Genomic DNA, 18,348 nt, shown 5'->3' on the forward strand with positions numbered 1-18,348 from the left:
CTCTTATTTTCTTTTTTTAAATGTTTTTGTCTTCTAGAGCAGGATTGTCCATCCCCACAGGAGGAGAATAATAATAATAATAATAATCATCATAATCACACATTATTAAAGGCTGTTCCTTTATCTTCTGATCTGTGTCATGTTTGTGAATGATATATATTCCGCCCCCTAATGCCCTGTGGCAATTTCACAGGAACCATCTGATCCTGCACGTAGCCCGCACCGGTGGCTATTCCAAAGTGATGACCGGTGAAAGCTGCACACGCCTGGCGGACAGGTTGCTCGCCAACATCTCACTGGGACGTGGGGCCTTTCTGCCATTGGACACGGTGAGCATCACGTATATGCTACTATCTTAGAACAGACTGCCGTGATTCTTGGGGAAATAAAGTCTAGTACCACACTCTGTAGCTGCAACCTATACAGCAATAGCTGGGGACACATTACCTGTTCCTGCTACAGTGGGACAGCGCCCCTTGTGGCCAGAAGAGAGTGCTATTGGGCAGGGTGTCTCTTATACGTGGATCTTTAAACCTACTCAGCAGGAAAGATCTGCAAAGCAAATATTATTCTGACAACATGTAAATCTTTTTAATATAGTCTGACTGTGTGCGATCACCCCAGCAACGCCAGCCTGTGATTTTATTGTGCCATTATTAATGGGCTAAAGTGTATTGTATGCTATTTACTTATGACACTGTATTGTCTGTAATCTGATATCCAGCACTGTGCTCGTGGCTGTACAGAAACGTGGGAGCTGTAGGTCAGCAGTACTGATCCTATGCTCAGTAATGGCGGCACACGCAGGGGAGAGTACTGATCCTGTGCTCAGTAATGGGGGTGCACGCAGGGGAGAGTACTGATCCTGTGCTCAGTAATGGCAGCGCACGCAGGGGAGAGTACTGATCCTGTGCTCGGTAATGGCAGCGCACGCAGGGGAGAGTACTGATCCTGTGCTCAGTAATGGCGCCGCACGCAGGGGAGAGTACTGATCCTGTGCTCAGTAATGGAGCCGCACGCAGGGGAGAGTACTGATCCTGTGCTCAGTAATGGCGGCACACGCAGGGGAGAGTACTGATCCTGTGCTCAGTAATGGCGGCACACGCAGGGGAGAGTACTGATCCTGTGCTCAGTAATGGTGGCACACGCAGGGGAGAGTACTGATCCTGTGCTCAGTAATGGCGGCACATGCAGGGGAGAGTACTGATCCTGTGCTCAGTAATGGCGGCACACGCAGGGGAGAGTACTGATCCTGTGCTCAGTAATGGCGGCACACGCAGGGGAGAGTACTGATCCTGTGCTCGGCAATGGCAGTGCATGCAGGGGAGAGTACTGATCCTGTGCTCAGTAATGGCGGCGCACGCAGGGGAGAGTACTGATCCTGTGCTCAGTAATGGTGCCGCACGCAGGGGAGAGTACTGATCCTGTGTTCAGTAAGGGCGGCGCACGCAGGGGAGAGTACTGATCCTGTGTTCAGTAAGGGCGGCGCACGCAGGGGAGAGTACTGATCCTGTGCTCAGTAATGGCAGCGCACGCAGGGGAGAGTACTGATCCTGTGCTCAGTAATGGCGGTACACGCAGGGGAGAGTACTGATCCTGTGCTCGGCAATGGCGGCACACGCAGGGGAGAGTACTGATCCTGTGCTCAGTAATGGCAGCGCACGCAGGGGAGAGTACTGATCCTGTGCTCGGCAATGGCAGCGCACGCAGGTGAGTACTGATCCTGTGCTCGGCAATGGGGGTGCACGCAGGGGAGAGTACTGATCCTGTGCTCGGCAATGGCAGTGCATGCAGGGGAGAGTACTGATCCTGTGCTCAGTAATGGCGGCGCACGCAGGGGAGAGTACTGATCCTGTGCTCAGTAATGGTGCCGCACGCAGGGGAGAGTATTAATCTTTTACTCGTTCTCCCCTTCATCACAGGGGTTCTCTGACCACCGCTATGGAGATGTTGTCATTGTCCGGCCCATGAGAGATTATTCTCTTAAAGAAATTTCCTTCTATAATAGATTTTTTAAGGTCCCATCTGTCTTCATCCCAACAATGGACACTAAGGTACTGAAAAGTTATTTAGTATGGGTGTTTAGGAAACCAGGGAGGGAGGAAGAGTGGATTCCCTTGCTAGGTAGGGAGTGTGGATTCCCCTGGGAGGGGGGAGAGGAAGGGAGGCTGCGTGGATTCCCCTGGGGGGGGGGAGAGGAAGGGAGACTGTGTGGATTCCCGTGGGAGGCGGGGAGAGGAAGGGAGGCTACGTGGATTCCCCTGGGAGGGGGGAGAGGAAGGGAGGCTGCGTGGATTCCCCTGGGAGGGGGGAGAGGAAGGGAGGCTGCGTGGATTCCCCTGGGGGGGGGGTGAGTAAGAGGAAGAGAGGCTGCGTGGATTCCCCTGGGAGGGGGGAAAGGAAGGGAGGCTGCGTGGATTCCCCTGGGGGGAGAGAGAGTAAGAGGAAGGGAGGCTGCGTGGATTCCTCTAGGAGGGGGGAGAGGAACGGAGGCTGCGTGGATTCCCCTGGGAGGGGGGAGAGGAAGGGAGGCTGCGTGGATTCCCCTGGGAGAGGGAGAGGAAGGGAGGCTGCGTGGATTCCCCTGGGAGGGGGGGAGAGGAAAGGAGGCTGCGTGGATTCCCCTGGGAGGGGGGAGAGGAAGGTAGGCTGCGTGGATTCCCGAGGGAGAGGAAGGGAGGCTGTGTGGATTCCCCTGGGAGGGGGGGAGAGGAAGCAAGCGAGTGTGGCTTCACTTGGCATGAGCTAGGGATACTGGTTTCCACTTGTGGCTTTGCATGGGATGGGGATAAGGGCTTGAGTACAGCACGAGATGCTTCACTCCTCTTCCAGGCTCCTGAAAACAGCAGCATCCAGCGTCTGTCGGAGTCCTTCATCACCAAGCTGCAGGCAGACTTCCCCTCCACCGTGAGCACAGTTTACAGGTGAGAGAGTCTCTTGATTGAACTATGCTGGTAAAGGAAAACCACTTACATTGGAAGCACTATTAGTATTTATTTCCTATGAATTGTTGTTGTGTTAGGACCAGTGAGAAGCTCAATGTTTCCAGGACAGAAATGAAACGAGAGATCAGCCAGCAGGAAAGGTGTCTGCTCTGTATGTGCAATATAGACACACATGTAGGTGAGGACCTGTTTCTAGCAATACCCTAATACATGTACTCTTACCAATATTTAGGAAATTCTGACTAAAAACTTTCCCTGGCTTTATCGTAGCTTTGGTTTCACCTTGTGGCAGAACAGGTGTACTGCATGCTCATGCTTCATTGGTTAATTTATTAGTCAGTGGTGTATCTCTATGGAGAGGATGTGAGCTCTGGGGCAAGGGGGCCCTGTGCCGTACACCCTGCATCCAGGACTGTGTGCAGAGCAACACCTGACCTCCCCGGTGTACCTCTTGCCAGCAGCTATCTCTCGGGTGATGTGTTCAGAAAGTTGGAGCAGAAAGTTGCAATGTTCTAGCACTGTGCTACGGCCTTTGCGATATTCTGCATGTGTTCCACTTTTCTGAAAATTTCACCTGACAGATGGCAATCTGCAGACAATATGGGCATAGGTGGGGGGTAGCTGCTGCAAACTCCTCTGCTTAATGTATCTCTTATTGCATTGCAGGCACGGCCTCCGCATTCTATGCCACGCAAGTCTCTCAGCATCTCTCCCAGAAGAGACCAACTAACGGCACAGAGCCTGGAACGCAATGCTGCAACAAAGAACAGTGCTGTGAAAGATCGGCCTCTCATCCCACCAGGTGACCTTTATCCTTTCCAGCTGCCTTTATCACACAACAGTCACCGCAGAGCATCTCTTCCGTCATTTCAGTGGAAGTTAAAAGGACCCCTCCCCCAAAATATCCATTTAATTTCTTCCTTTTAACGAACACATGGGGGTGCAGGCTGGGAAATGAGGGCTGCTTATGGAAACGAGACCTCCATCTGTCATAACAATTTTGTCTCTTGTCCCCAGTGCACCCGATACACAAGACTTTGTGCGTTTGTTATGCTACAGCTGTAGAGTGACCCTCAGGGATCTGGTGAGTGCTGCTTTACGTTAACTGGTTAGTAATCGCCTAATGTAGGGGGACACAGTGAGTGTGTCTGCGCCCAACACACTGGAGAGCTTTTGTTCAGCTGGACCAATCTTTGGCTTCTCTGACGTCAGCAAGGCCTGAGGCTGAATGCTTCCGACTGTCGGGATTCTGCGTAGGAGATGGATACGCTTTAAGTTGGCAATAACTGTATGGTACCATATATTCTGGAAAGTATGTGTTTCTTTGGGCTATAAACTATTCAGTTTATCTTAGAGTTCCTACTAGTACTCTGCTTTAGCAGGGGAGCCGCCTGTATGTGTATTAAGAATGATTTTCATTTTATAAAAACTTATTTCAAGCAACATCCAGGATAATAACTGGTCAGAAATGATACCCTGCCATATATAGGTCATTCCATACCCACCAAGTGCTATGATTGGTTGCTGACCTCTACACTGTGCTGGGGCAATAAAATGAGTGGCTGGTGAGAGGACCAGGGTTCATTTCTGTTATATGCTCTTCAGATAGTAACTATAAATGGTTGTCCTTTAAGTCCTATACCTAGTAAGATGTCCGTTTTCTATTTTACCAGCCGTCTGTGAGCAGCTTACCCCCGTACATCCTGCAGGAGGCGGAGCACAGGAGTCACAGGTAACCACATACCCAGCTTCCAAACAGCCAGAGCGATGTTAGGTGTTGTACAGTGGGCAGATTCCTGCTAGCATCTAAATGATACCAAAATCAGAGATCTGCATCTATTTTGGCTTCACCAAGGTAGGTGGAAAACTTTTGGAAATGCTCCACAATTCTGAGCTAGGTCTGCCATGATGCTTTGCCAGCTGCTTAGACTTCCTCGCCACTGGCGTATTGCCCAAAGCCAAGATGGACCTGACTGAGGCTCCCACGGTAGTATAAATAGACAAAGGTGTCCATTAAGGTAGTAGTGTGGGGGATCAGGAATGTTGATGATCTGGTATAGATGTTTAATGAAAGGATTTGTCTCAGTGGAGACTCTCATTACACTATATTCTCCCCAGGGAGAGAGTAAAGAGACTGTAAACTACAGCCAGAATCTTATGCTCAGGGGGCCTAATTCAGACCTGATCGCTAGCAGGCGATTTCTCTGACGTCCTAAGTGGATGCTGGGACTCCGTAAGGACCATGGGGAATAGCGGCTCCGCAGGAGACTGGGCACAACTATAAAGAAAGCTTTAGGTCTAACTGGTGTGCACTGGCTCCTCCCACTATGACCCTCCTCCAGACTTCAGTTAGATTCTTGTGCCCGGCTGAGCTGGATGCACACTAGGGGCTCTCCTGAGCTCCTAGAAAGAAAGTATATTTTAGGTTTTTTATTTTACAGTGAGATCTGCTGGCAACAGACACACTGCAGCGAGGGACTAAGGGGAGAAGAAGCGAACCTACCTAACTGGTGGTAGCTTGGGCTCCAGAGGGATCGAACACAGTACCCGACCTCGATCGTTCGGTCCCGGAGCCGCGCCGCCGTCCCCCTTACAGAGCCAGAAGCAAGAAGTGTTCCGGAAAATCGGCGGCAGAAGACTTCGGTCTTCAACAAGGTAGCGCACAGCACTGCAGCTGTGCGCCATTGCTCCTCATGCACACCTCACACTCCGGTCACTGATGGGTGCAGGGCGCTGGGGGGGGGCGCCCTGAGGGCAATATAATACACCTTGGCTGGCAAATCTACACCATATATAGTCAGGAAGGCTATATAGGTGTAAAAATACCCCTGCCAGAATTCCAGAAAAAGCGGGAGAAGTCCGCCGGAAAAGGGGCGGGGCCATCTCCCTCAGCACACTGGCGCCATTTTTCCCTCACAGCTCCACTGGAAGGACGCTCCCTGGCTCTCCCCTGCAGTGTCAAGCTACATAAGGGTAAAAAAGAGAGGGGGGGCACTAAATTTAGGCACAGTATATATATATATATATATATATATATATATATATATATATATATATATATATATATATATATATATATAAGCAGCTATAAGGGAAAAAACACTCATTTATAGTGGGATCCCTGTGTTATATAGCACTCTGGTGTGTGCTGGCATACTCTCTCTCTGTCTCCCCAAAGGGCTTTGTGGGGTCCTGTCCTCTGTCAGAGCATTCCCTGTGTGTATGCAGTGTGTCGGTACGGCTGTGTCGACATGTTTGATGAGGAGGCTTATGTGGAGGCAGAGCAGATGCCGATAAATGTGGTCACCCCCTGCGGGTTCGACACCTGAGTGGATGGTTCTGTGGAAGGAATTACGCGACCGTGTCGACTCCTTGCATAAAAGGTTTGACGACATACCAAATATGGGACAGCCGGCTTCTCAGCCTGTGCCTGCCCAGGCGTCTCAAAAGCCATCAGGGGCTCTAAAACGCCCGCTACCTCAGATGGCAGACACAGATGTCGACACGGATACTGACTCCAGTGTCGACGACGATGAGACTAATGTATCTTCCAATAGGGCCACACGTTATATGATTGAGGCAATGAAAAATGTGTTGCATATTTCTGATGTTACCCCGGGTACCACAAAAAAGGGTATTATGTTTGGAGAGAAAAAACTACCAGTTGTTTTTCCTCCATCTGAGGAATTAAATGAAGTGTGTGAAGAAACGTGGGCTTCCCCCGATAAGAAACTGGTAATTTCTAAGAGGTTACTAATGGCGTACCCTTTCCCGCCAGAGGATAGGTCACGTTGGGAAACATCCCCTAGGGTGGATAAAGCGCTCACACGCTTGTCAAAGAAGGTGGCACTACCGTCTCCGGATACGGTTGCCCTGAAGGAATCTGCTGATAGAAAGCAGGAGGCTATCCTGAAGTCTATATATACACACACAGGTGTTATACTGAGACCAGCTATTGCTTCAGCATGGATGTGCAGTGCTGCAGCTGCGTGGTCAGATTCCCTGTCGGAAAGTATTGATACCCTAGACAGGGACACTATATTGCTAACCGTAGAGCATATTAAAGACGCACTCTTATACATGAGGGATGCACAGAGGGATATTTGCCGGCTGGCATCTAAAATAAGTGCAATGTCCATCTCTGCCAGGAGAGGGTTATGGACTCGGCCGTGGACAGGAGATGCAGATTCTAAAAGGCACATGGAAGTTTTGCCTTATAAGGGTGAGGAGTTGTTCGGGGATGGTCTCTCGGACCTCGTTTCCACAGCAACAGCTGGGAAGTCTACATTTTTACCCCATGTTCCCTCACAGCCAAAGAAAGCACCGTATTATCAGGTACAGTCCTTTCGGCCCAATAAGGGCAAGCGGGTTAAAGGCGCGTCCTTTCTGCCCAGAGGTAGAGGGAAAAAGCAGCAGCATACAGCCAGTTCCCAGGAGCAAAAGTCCTCCCCCGCTTCCTCTAAGTCCACAGCATGACGCTGGGGCTCCACAGGCGGAGCCGGGTACGGTGGGGGCCCGTCTCAAAAATGTCAGCGATCAGTGGGCTCGCTCACGGGTGGATCCCTGGATCTTTCAAGTAGTATCTCAGGGGTACAAGCTGGAATTCGAGACGTCTCCCCCCCCCCCCCCCCCCCCCGCCGTTTCCTCAAATCTGCCTTGCCAACAACTTCCTCAGGCAGGGGGGCAGTGTTAGAGGCAATTCACAAGCTGTATTCCCAGCAGGTGATAGTAAAGGTGCCCCTACTTCAACAAGGACGGGGTTACTATTCCACAATGTTTGTGGTACCGAAACCGGACGGATCGGTGAGACCCATTTTAAATTTGAAATCCTTGAACACGTATATAAAAAAATTCAAGTTCAAGATGGAATCGCTCAGGGCGGTTATTGCAAGCCTGGACGAGGGGGATTACATGGTATCACTGGACATCAAGGATGCTTACCTACATGTCCCCATTTACCATCCTCACCAGGAGTACCTCAGATTTGTGGTACAGGATTGTCATTACCAATTCCAGACGTTGCCGTTCGGTCTATCCACGGCTCCGAGGGTCTTTACCAAGGTAATGGCCGAATTGATGATACTCCTTCGAAAGAAGGGAGTTTTAATTATCCCGTACTTGGACGATCTCCTGATAAAGGCGAGGTCCAGGGAGCAGTTGTTGGTCGGGGTAGCACTATCTCGGGAGGTGCTACAACAGCACGGCTGGATTCTAAATATTCCAAAGTCACAGCTGGTCCCTACGACACGTCTACTGTTCCTGGGGATGGTTCTGGACACAGAACAGAAAAAAGTGTTTCTCCCGGAGGAGAAGGCCAAGGAGCTGTCATCTCTAGTCAGAGGCCTCCTAAAACCAAAACAGGTGTCAGTGCATCACTGCACGCGGATCCTGGGAAAGATGGTAGCTTCCTACGAAGCAATTCCATTCGGCAGGTTCCATGCAAGAACTTTTCAGTGGGACCTGTTGGACAAGTGGTCCGGATCGCATATTCAGATGCATCGGCTGATAACCCTGTCTCCAACGACCAGGGTGTCTCTGCTGTGGTGGCTGCAGAGTGCTCATCTTCAAGAGGGCCGCAGATTCGGCATACAGGACTGGGTCCTGGTGACCACGGATGCCAGCCTTCGAGGTTGGGGGGCAGTCACACAGGGAAGAAACTTCCAAGGACTATGGTCAAGTCAGGAGACTTCCCTGCACATAAATATTCTAGAGCTGAGGGCCATTTACAATGCCCTAAGTCAGGCAAAACCCCTGCTTCAAAACCAGCCGGTACTGATCCAGTCAGACAACATCACGGCGGTCGCCCATGTAAACCGACAGGGCGGCACGAGAAGCAGGACGGCGATGGCAGAAGCCACAAGGATTCTCCGATGGGCGGAAAATCACGTGTTAGCACTGTCAGCAGTGTTCATTCCGGGAGTGGACAACTGGGAAGCAGACTTCCTCAGCAGGCACGACCTCCACCCGGGAGAGTGGGGACTTCATCCAGAAGTCTTCCAACTGATTGTAAACCGTTGGGAAAGGCCACAGGTGGACATGATGGCGTCCCACCTAAACAAAAAGCTAGAAAGATATTGCGCCAGGTCAAGAGACCCGCAGGCGATAGCTGTGGACGCTCTAGTGACACCGTGGGTGTACCGGTCGGTTTATGTGTTCCCTCCTCTTCCTCTCATACCAAAGGTACTGAGGATAATAAGGAGAAGAGGAGTAAGAACTATACTCATTGTTCCGGATTGGCCAAGAAGAGCTTGGTACCCGAAACTTCAAGAAATTATGTCAGAGGACCCATGGCCTCTGCCGCTCAGACAGGACCTGCTGCAGCAGGGGCCCTGTCTGTTCCAAGACTTACCGCGGCTGCGTTTGACGGCATGGCGGTTGAACACCGGATCCTGAAGGAAAAGGGCATTCCGGAGGAAGTCATTCCTACGCTGATTAAAGCTAGGAAAGAAGTAACCGCAAACCATTATCACCGCATATGGCGAAAATATGTTGCGTGGTGTGAGGCCAGGAAGGCCCCAACGGAGGAATTTCAGCTGGGCCGTTTCCTGCACTACCTACAGTCAGGGGTGACTATGGGCCTAAAATTGGGTTCCATTAAGGTCCAGATTTCGGCTCTATCGATTTTCTTCCAGAGAGAACTGGCTTCACTACCTGAAGTTCAGACTTTTGTTAAGGGAGTGCTGCATATTCAGCCCCCTTTTGTGCCTCCAGTGGCACCTTGGGATCTCAACGTGGTGTTGGATTTCCTAAAGTCACATTGGTTTGAGCCACTGAAAACCGTGGAATTGAAATATCTCACGTGGAAAGTGGTCATGTTGTTGGCCTTGGCTTCGGCCAGGCGTGTATCAGAATTGGCGGCTTTATCATGTAAAAGCCCTTATCTGATTTTCCATATGGATAGGGCAGAATTGAGGACTCGTCCCCAGTTTCTTCCTAAAGTGGTATCAGCTTTTCATCTGAACCAACCTATCGTGGTGCCTGCGGCTACTACAGACTTGGAGGCTTCCAAGTTGTTGGACGTAGTCAGGGCCCTGAAAATCTATGTTTCCAGGACAGCTGGAGTCAGAAAGACTGACTCGCTATTTATTCTGTATGCGCCCATCAATTTGGGTGCACCTGCTTCGAATCAGACTATTTGCTCGCTGGATCTGTAGTACGATTCAGCTTGCACATTCTGCGGCTGGACTGCCGCATCCTAAATCAGTAAAAGCCCATTCCACGAGGAAGGTGGGCTCTTCTTGGGCGGCTGCCCGAGGGGTCTCGGCTTTACAACTTTGCCGAGCAGCTACTTGGTCGGGGTCAAACACATTTGCTAAATTCTACAAGTTTGACACCCTGGCTGAGGAGGACCTAGAGTTTGCCCATTCGGTGCTGCAGAGTCATCCGCACTCTCCCGCCCGTTTGGGAGCTTTGGTATAATCCCCATGGTCCTTACGGAGTCCCAGCATCCACTTAGGACGTCAGAGAAAATAAGAATTTACTCACCGGTAATTCTATTTCTCGTAGTCCGTAGTGGATGCTGGGCGCCCGTCCCAAGTGCGGATTGTCTGCAATACTTGTATATTGTTATTGTTTAACTAAAGGGTTATTGTTGAGCCATCTGTTGAGAGGCTCAGTTGTTGTCATACTGTTAACTGGATATTGTATCACGAGTTATACGGTGTGATTGGTGTGGCTGGTATGAGTCTTACCCTGGATTCCAAAATCCTTCCTTATTGTGTCAGCTCTTCCGGGCACAGTATCCTAACTGAAGTCTGGAGGAGGGTCATAGTGGGAGGAGCCAGTGCACACCAGTTAGACCTAAAGCTTTCTTTATAGTTGTGCACAGTCCTGCGGAGCCGCTATTCCCCATGGTCCTTACGGAGTCCCAGCATCCACTACGGACTACGAGAAATAGAATTACCGGTGAGTAAATTCTTATTTCTCTATCGTCCTAGTGGATGCTGGGGTTCCTGAAAGGACCATGGGGAATAGCGGCTCCGCAGGAGACAGGGCACAAAAAGTAAAGCTTTCCGATCAGGTGGTGTGCACTGGCTCCTCCCCCTATGACCCTCCTCCAGACTCCAGTTAGATTTTTGTGCCCGGCCGAGAAGGGTGCAATCTAGGTGGCTCTCCTAAAGAGCTGCTTAGAGAAAGTTTAGCTAGGTTTTTTATGTTACAGTGATTCCTGCTGGCAACAGGATCACTGCAGCGAGGGACTGAGGGGAGAAGGAGTCAACTCACCTGCGTGCAGGATGGATTGGCTTCTTGGCTACTGGACATCAAGCTCCAGAGGGACGATCACAGGTACAGCCTGGATGGTCACCGGAGCCGCGCCGCCGGCCCCCTTGCAGATGCTGAAGACAGAAGAGGTCCAGAATCGGCGGCTGAAGACTCCTGCAGTCTTCTAAAGGTAGCGCACAGCACTGCAGCTGTGCGCCATTTTCCTCTCAGCACACTTCACACGGCAGTCACTGAGGGTGCAGGGCGCTGGGAGGGGGGCGCCCTGGGAGGCAAAATGAGTACCTATAAAGGCTAAAAATACCTCACATATAGCCCTAGAGGCTATATGGAGATATTTAACCCCTGCCTGATTTCTCAAAATAGCGGGAGACGAGCCCGCCGGAAAAGGGGCGGGGCCTATCTCCTCAGCACACGGCGCCATTTCCTCTCACAGCTCCGCTGGTCAGGACGGCTCCCAGGTCTCTCCCCTGCACTGCACTACAGAAACAGGGTAAAACAGAGAGGGGGGGCAAATTTATGGCGATATTTTTATATAACAAAGCAGCTATAGGGGAGCACTTATTATAAGGCTATCCCTGATATATATATAGCGCTTTTGGTGTGTGCTGGCAAACTCTCCCTCTGTCTCCCCAAAGGGCTAGTGGGTCCTGTCTTCATTAGGAGCATTCCCTGTGTGTCTGCTGTGTGTCGGTACGTGTGTGTCGACATGTATGAGGACGATATTGGTGTGGAGGCGGAGCAATTGCCAAATATGGGGATGTCACCTCCTAGGGGGTCGACACCAGAATGGATGCCTTTATTTATGGAACTACGGGATAGTGTCAACACGCTAAAGCAGTCGTTTGACGACATGAGACGGCCGGACAATCAATTAGTGCCTGTCCAGGCGACTCAAACACCGTCAGGGGCTGTGAAACGCCCTTTGCCTCAGTCGGTCGACACAGACCCAGACACAGGCGATGACTCCAGTGGTGACGGTGACGAATCAACCGTATTTTCCAGTAGGGCCACACGTTATATGATTTTGGCAATGAAGGAGGCGTTACATTTAGCTGATACTACAGGTACCACTAAACAGGGTATTATGTGGGGTATGAAAAAACTACCTATAGTTTTTCCTGAATCAGAAGAACTAAATGACGTGTGTAATGAAGCGTGGGTTGCCCCTGATAAAAAGCTGATAATTTCAAAGAAATTATTGGCATTATACCCTTTCCCGCCAGAGGTTAGGGAGCGCTGGGAAACACCTCCTAGGGTGGACAAGGCGCTAACACGCTTATCTAAACAAGTGGCGTTACCCTCTCCTGAGACGGCCGCACTTAAAGATCCATCAGATAGGAGGATGGAAAATATCCAAAAAAGTATATACACACATGCAGGTGTTATACTACGACCAGCTGTAGCAACTGCCTGGATGGGCAGTGCGGGGGTAGTTTGGTCAGAATCCCTGATTGAAAATATTGATACCCTGGACAGGGACAATATTCTACTGTCGTTAGAACAAATAAAGGATGCATTTCTTTATATGCGTGATGCACAGAGGGATATATGCACACTGGCATCACGGGTAAGTGCTATGTCCATTTCGGCCAGAAGAGCTTTATGGACGCGACAGTGGACAGGCGATGCGGATTCAAAACGGCATATGGAAGTTTTGCCGTATAAGGGGGAGGAGTTATTTGGAGTCGGTCTATCAGATTTGGTGGCCACGGCTACAGCCGGGAAATCCACCTTTCTACCTCAAGTCACTCCCCAACAGAAAAAGGCACCGACTTTTCAACCGCAGCCCTTTCGTTCCTTTAAAAATAAGAGAGCAAAGGGCTATTCATATTTGCTACGAGGCAAAGGTCGAGGGAAGAGACAGCAACACGCAGCTCCTTCCCAGGATCAGAAGCCCTCCCCGGCTTCTACAAAAGCCTCAGCATGACGCTGGGGCTTCTCAAGCGGACTCGGGGACGGTGGGCGGTCGTCTCAAAAATTACAGCGCGCAGTGGGCTCACTCGCAAGTAGATCCCTGGATCCTGCAGATAATATCTCAGGGATACAGGTTGGAATTAGAGACAGATCCACCTCGCCGTTTCCTGAGGTCTGCTTTACCAACGTCCCCCTCCGAAAGGGAGACGGTGTTGGAAGCCATTCACAAGCTGTACTCTCAGCAGGTGATAGTCAAGGTACCTCTTCTGCAACAAGGGAAGGGGTATTATTCCACTCTTTTTGTGGTACCGAAGCCGGATGGCTCGGTAAGGCCTATTCTAAATCTGAAGTCCTTGAACCTGTACATAAAGAAGTTCAAGTTCAAAATGGAGTCACTCAGAGCAGTGATAGCGAACCTGGAAGAGGGGAACTTTATGGTATCCTTGGACATCAAGGATGCGTATCTCCACGTTCCAATTTACCCCTCACACCAGGGGTACCTCAGGTTCGTTGTACAAAACTGTCACTATCAGTTTCAGACGCTGCCGTTCGGATTGTCCACGGCACCTCGGATCTTTACAAAGGTAATGGCCGAGATGATGATTCTTCTTCGAAGAAAAGGCGTATTAATTATCCCATACTTGGACGATCTCCTAATAAGGGCGAGGTCCAGAGAACAGCTAGAGATGGGATTAGCACTGTCTCAAGAAGTGCTAAAACAGCACGGGTGGATTCTGAATATTCCAAAATCCCAGTTAATGCCGACAACTCGTCTGCTGTTCCTAGGGATGATTCTGGACACGGTTCAGAAAAAGGTTTTTCTCCCGGAGGAAAAAGCCAAGGAGTTATCCGAGCTTGTCAGGAACCTCCTAAAACCAGGAAAGGTGTCTGTACATCAATGCACAAGAGTCCTGGGAAAAATGGTGGCTTCTTACGAAGCGATTCCATTCGGCAGATTCCACGCAAGAATTTTCCAAAGGGATCTGTTGGACAAATGGTCAGGGTCGCATCTTCAGATGCACCTACGGATAACCCTGTCTCCAAGGACAAGGGTGTCTCTTCTGTGGTGGTTGCAGAGTGCTCATCTATTGGAGGGCCGCAGATTCGGCATACAGGATTGGATCCTGGTGACCACGGACGCCAGCCTGAGAGGCTGGGGAGCAGTCACACAAGGAAGAAACTTCCAGGGAGTATGGACGAGCCTGGAAACGTCTCTTCACATAAACATTCTGGAACTAAGAGCAATATACAATGCTCTAAACCAGGCAGAACCTCTGCTTCAGGGAAAACCGGTATTGATCCAGTCGGACAACATCACGGCAGTCGCCCATGTGAACAGACAGGGCGGCACAAGAAGCAGGAGGGCAATGGCAGAAGCTGCAAGGATTCTTCGCTGGGCAGAGAATCATGTGATAGCACTGTCAGCAGTGTTCATCCCGGGAGTGGACAACTGGGAAGCAGACTTCCTCAGCAGACACGATCTTCACCCGGGAGAGTGGGGACTTCATCCAGAAGTCTTCCACATGCTGGTAACCCGTTGGGAAAGACCAATGGTGGACATGATGGCGTCTCGCCTCAACAAAAAACTGGACAGGTATTGCGCCAGGTCAAGAGATCCGCAGGCAATAGCTGTGGACGCGCTGGTAACGCCTTGGGTGTACCAGTCGGTGTATGTGTTTCCTCCTCTGCCTCTCATACCAAAAGTATTGAGAATTATACGGCAAAGAGGCGTAAGAACGATACTAGTGGTTCCGGATTGGCCAAGGAGGACTTGGTACCCGGAACTTCAAGAGATGATCACGGAAGATCCGTGGCCTCTACCTCTAAGGAGAGACTTGCTTCAGCAGGGTCCCTGTCTGTTTCAAGACTTACCGCGGCTGCGTTTGACGGCATGGCGGTTGAACGCCGGATCCTAAAGGAAAGAGGCATGCCGGAAGAAGTCATTCCTACTTTGATTAAAGCAAGGAAGGAAGTAACCGTGCAACATTATCACCGAATTTGGCGAAAATATGTTGCGTGGTGCGAAGATCGGAGTGCTCCGACGGAGGAATTTCAACTGGGTCGATTCCTACATTTCCTGCAATCAGGATTGTCAATGGGTCTCAAATTGGGATCTATTAAGGTTCAAATTTCGGCCCTGTCGATTTTCTTTCAAAAAGAATTGGCTTCAGTCCCTGAAGTCCAGACCTTTGTTAAGGGAGTGCTGCATATACAGCCTCCTGTGGTGCCTCCAGTGGCACCGTGGGATCTAAATGTGGTTTTGGACTTCCTAAAATCTCATTGGTTTGAACCACTAAAAAAGGTGGATTTGAAATATCTCACATGGAAAGTGACCATGCTTCTAGCCCTGGCTTCTGCCAGGAGAGTGTCAGAATTGGCAGCTTTATCTTACAAAAGCCCATATCTGATTTTCCATTCGGACAGGGCAGAACTGCGAACTCGTCCGCATTTTCTCCCTAAGGTGGTGTCAGCATTTCATCTGAACCAGCCTATTGTAGTGCCTGCGGCTACAAGTGACTTGGAGGACTCCAAGTTACTGGACGTTGTCAGAGCATTAAAAATATATATGGCAAGGACAGCTGGAGTCAGAAAATCTGACTCGTTGTTTATATTGTATGCACCCAACAAGATGGGTGCTCCTGCGTCTAAGCAGACGATTGCTCGTTGGATCTGTAGCACAATCCAACTTGCACATTCTGTGGCAGGCTTGCCACAGCCTAAATCTGTAAAGGCCCACTCCACAAGGAAGGTGGGCTCATCTTGGGCGGCTGCCCGAGGGGTCTCGGCATTACAACTTTGCCGAGCAGCTACGTGGTCAGGGGAGAACACGTTTGTAAAATTTTACAAATTTGATACTCTGGCTAAGGAGGACCTGGAGTTCTCTCATTCGGTGCTGCAGAGTCATCCGCACTCTCCCGCCCGTTTGGGAGCTTTGGTATAATCCCCATGGTCCTTTCAGGAACCCCAGCATCCACTAGGACGATAGAGAAAATAAGATTTTACTTACCGATAAATCTATTTCTCGGAGTCCGTAGTGGATGCTGGGCGCCCATCCCAAGTGCGGATTATCTGCATAAGTTGTACATAGTTATTGTTAACTAATTCGGGTTATTGTTAAAGGAAGCCATCTTTCAGAGGCTCCGCTGTTATCATACTGTTAACTGGGTTTAGATCACAAGTTGTACGGTGTGATTGGTGTGGCTGGTATGAGTCTTACCCGGGATTCAAAATCCTCCCTTATTGTGTACGCTCGTCCGGGCACAGTACCTAACTGGAGTCTGGAGGAGGGTCATAGGGGGAGGAGCCAGTGCACACCACCTGATCGGAAAGCTTTACTTTTTGTGCCCTGTCTCCTGCGGAGCCGCTATTCCCCATGGTCCTTTCAGGAACCCCAGCATCCACTACGGACTCCGAGAAATAGATTTATCGGTAAGTAAAATCTTATTTTTTTGCACTGCTGCGAACAGATAGTCACCGCCTACAGGGGGGTGTATGTTAGCTGTGCAAACGCATGTGTAGCAGAACTGTACAAACAGATTTTGTGCAGTCTCTGCACTGCCCAGGACTTACACTTCAGCCTGTTCAGGATCGGAATTTACATCGGACACCCACCCTGCAAACGCTTGGACACGCCTGAGTTTTTCTAAACGCTCCCAGGAAACGGTCAGTTGCAACCCACAAACGCTTTCCCCTGTCAATCTCCTTGCGAACGCCCGTGCAAATGGATCCTTGGCACAAACCCATCATGGAGTGGCGATCCGCTTTGTATCCGTGCGACAGGCCTGCAGATTGCGGTGCATGCGCAGTTTAGACCTGATCGTCCGCTGTATGAAAATGCAGTCTAGCGATCAGGTCTGCATTAGCCCCAGGGTTGGCACATAAAGGTCCTGTAACAGAGGGGACGGTAACACATTTTCTTTTAAACGGCTAACTGCCGGGAATATTAGATTCCCTGCTGTCCTGAATATTTAGTGCCAGTTAGACCGCTCGCTCTAGATTTTCTTCCACTCCCTGTCCGCATCTGGACATGAGGGAATATCGGGGGTCATTCAGAGTTGATCACAGCTGTGCTAAATTTAGCACAGCTACGATCATGAACTCAGACTAGTGGGGGGGGGGGGGGGGGGCCGCCCAGCACAGGGCTAGTCCGCCCCGCATGTCAGCGCCGCCCCCTCCCCGCTGAAGTGCAAAGGCATCACACAGCGGCGATGCCTTTGCACTTCAAGAGTAGCTCCCGGCCAGCGCAGCTTTAGCGTGCTGGCCGGGAGCTACTCATCGCTCCCCGGCCCGCAGCGGCTGCGTGTGACGTCACGCAGCCGCTGCGGGCCACTCCCAGCACGGTCCGGCCACGCCTGCGTTGGCCGGACCGCACCCACGAAACGGCAGCCAAACGCCGCCGTTTTGCCCCCTCCCGCCCATCGACCGCCTCTGCCTGTCAATCAGGCAGAGACGATCGCAGCAAAGGGCGGCAATGCGCCTGCGCGAAAAACTGCAGCGTGCGATCGGGTCAGAATGACCCCCATCATCCTTCTCCTCGGCCCAAGTTCAAGATCCCTTTCAGTTTAGACACGTATGGGGGGTTGTGGGTTTAGTTGGAAGATGACAGGCATGCACAGGTAGATGCCTACATTTACAGCCATCCCTAATTTGGTTTGCTTTTCATTCTCTTTATTTTGAATGTGTTCCTGGAACACCATACAATGTGCGGTCATTAATAGGAACCTTTCACAAAGCATTTCCCTCTACAGTCTTATCAAGGGATTGGACCTGTCACCAATAATCTGTTTCAAAGCTGTATTCCATATACAATTTATTTCATTAACGTTTTCCTTCTCTTCTCCAACACCCCCACACATAATTAGGTTGGAGATGAGGAAAGAGATACAGGAATTTCTGATTGATGAAGATTCTGATGATATTTGAAGCCATCATAATTAATCCCAGACCAGAAAGTGTGATGTGACCAGATAAAGAAGACCTTGGCTGGATGAAGATTCGGTGAACCTTATATCGCACGCATATAGCGGAATCTGTATTACTCTGCCATGCCATCCAAAGTGTTTTATTACATTTTATTTTTTCTTAAACTGGAAATGTATTTATAAAACAGAGAGTAACTTTTTATCTACCAATAAAGTGGATTTTATAATGGAAATCTTCATTAACGTCTTCTTAAGGGAACTCTGAGAAGAACTAATGTATAGCGTATCGCACAGCAGTGGCTATAGCTGTCCCGTATGTGCAGGCTGGTTTATAGCTTCTTACA

The 18,348-nt window shown here is 50.2% G+C and overlaps 1 protein-coding gene across 5 annotated transcripts in view; it reads left to right on the plus strand.

Annotated features, from left to right (window-relative positions):
- CTU2 (cytosolic thiouridylase subunit 2) overlaps positions 1-18,237 on the plus strand; it is a 37,701-nt gene extending 19,464 nt beyond the window's left edge. For all 5 annotated transcript variants that reach the window (XM_063945524.1, XM_063945522.1, XM_063945521.1 and 2 more), the window contains 8 exons: positions 194-329; positions 1,923-2,054; positions 2,833-2,924; positions 3,023-3,123; positions 3,612-3,747; positions 3,963-4,029; positions 4,619-4,677; positions 17,945-18,237. In XM_063945524.1, the coding sequence (XP_063801594.1) occupies positions 194-329; positions 1,923-2,054; positions 2,833-2,924; positions 3,023-3,123; positions 3,612-3,747; positions 3,963-4,029; positions 4,619-4,677; positions 17,945-18,005 (784 nt within the window). In that variant the 3' untranslated portion in view covers positions 18,006-18,237. The remainder of the gene's footprint in view (positions 1-193; positions 330-1,922; positions 2,055-2,832; positions 2,925-3,022; positions 3,124-3,611; positions 3,748-3,962; positions 4,030-4,618; positions 4,678-17,944) is intronic.
- The last annotated feature ends 111 nt before the right edge of the window (positions 18,238-18,348 follow it).

The sequence above is a fragment of the Pseudophryne corroboree genome, chromosome 11, assembly GCF_028390025.1.
Source record: "Pseudophryne corroboree isolate aPseCor3 chromosome 11, aPseCor3.hap2, whole genome shotgun sequence".
NCBI classification, from domain to species: domain Eukaryota; kingdom Metazoa; phylum Chordata; class Amphibia; order Anura; family Myobatrachidae; genus Pseudophryne; species Pseudophryne corroboree.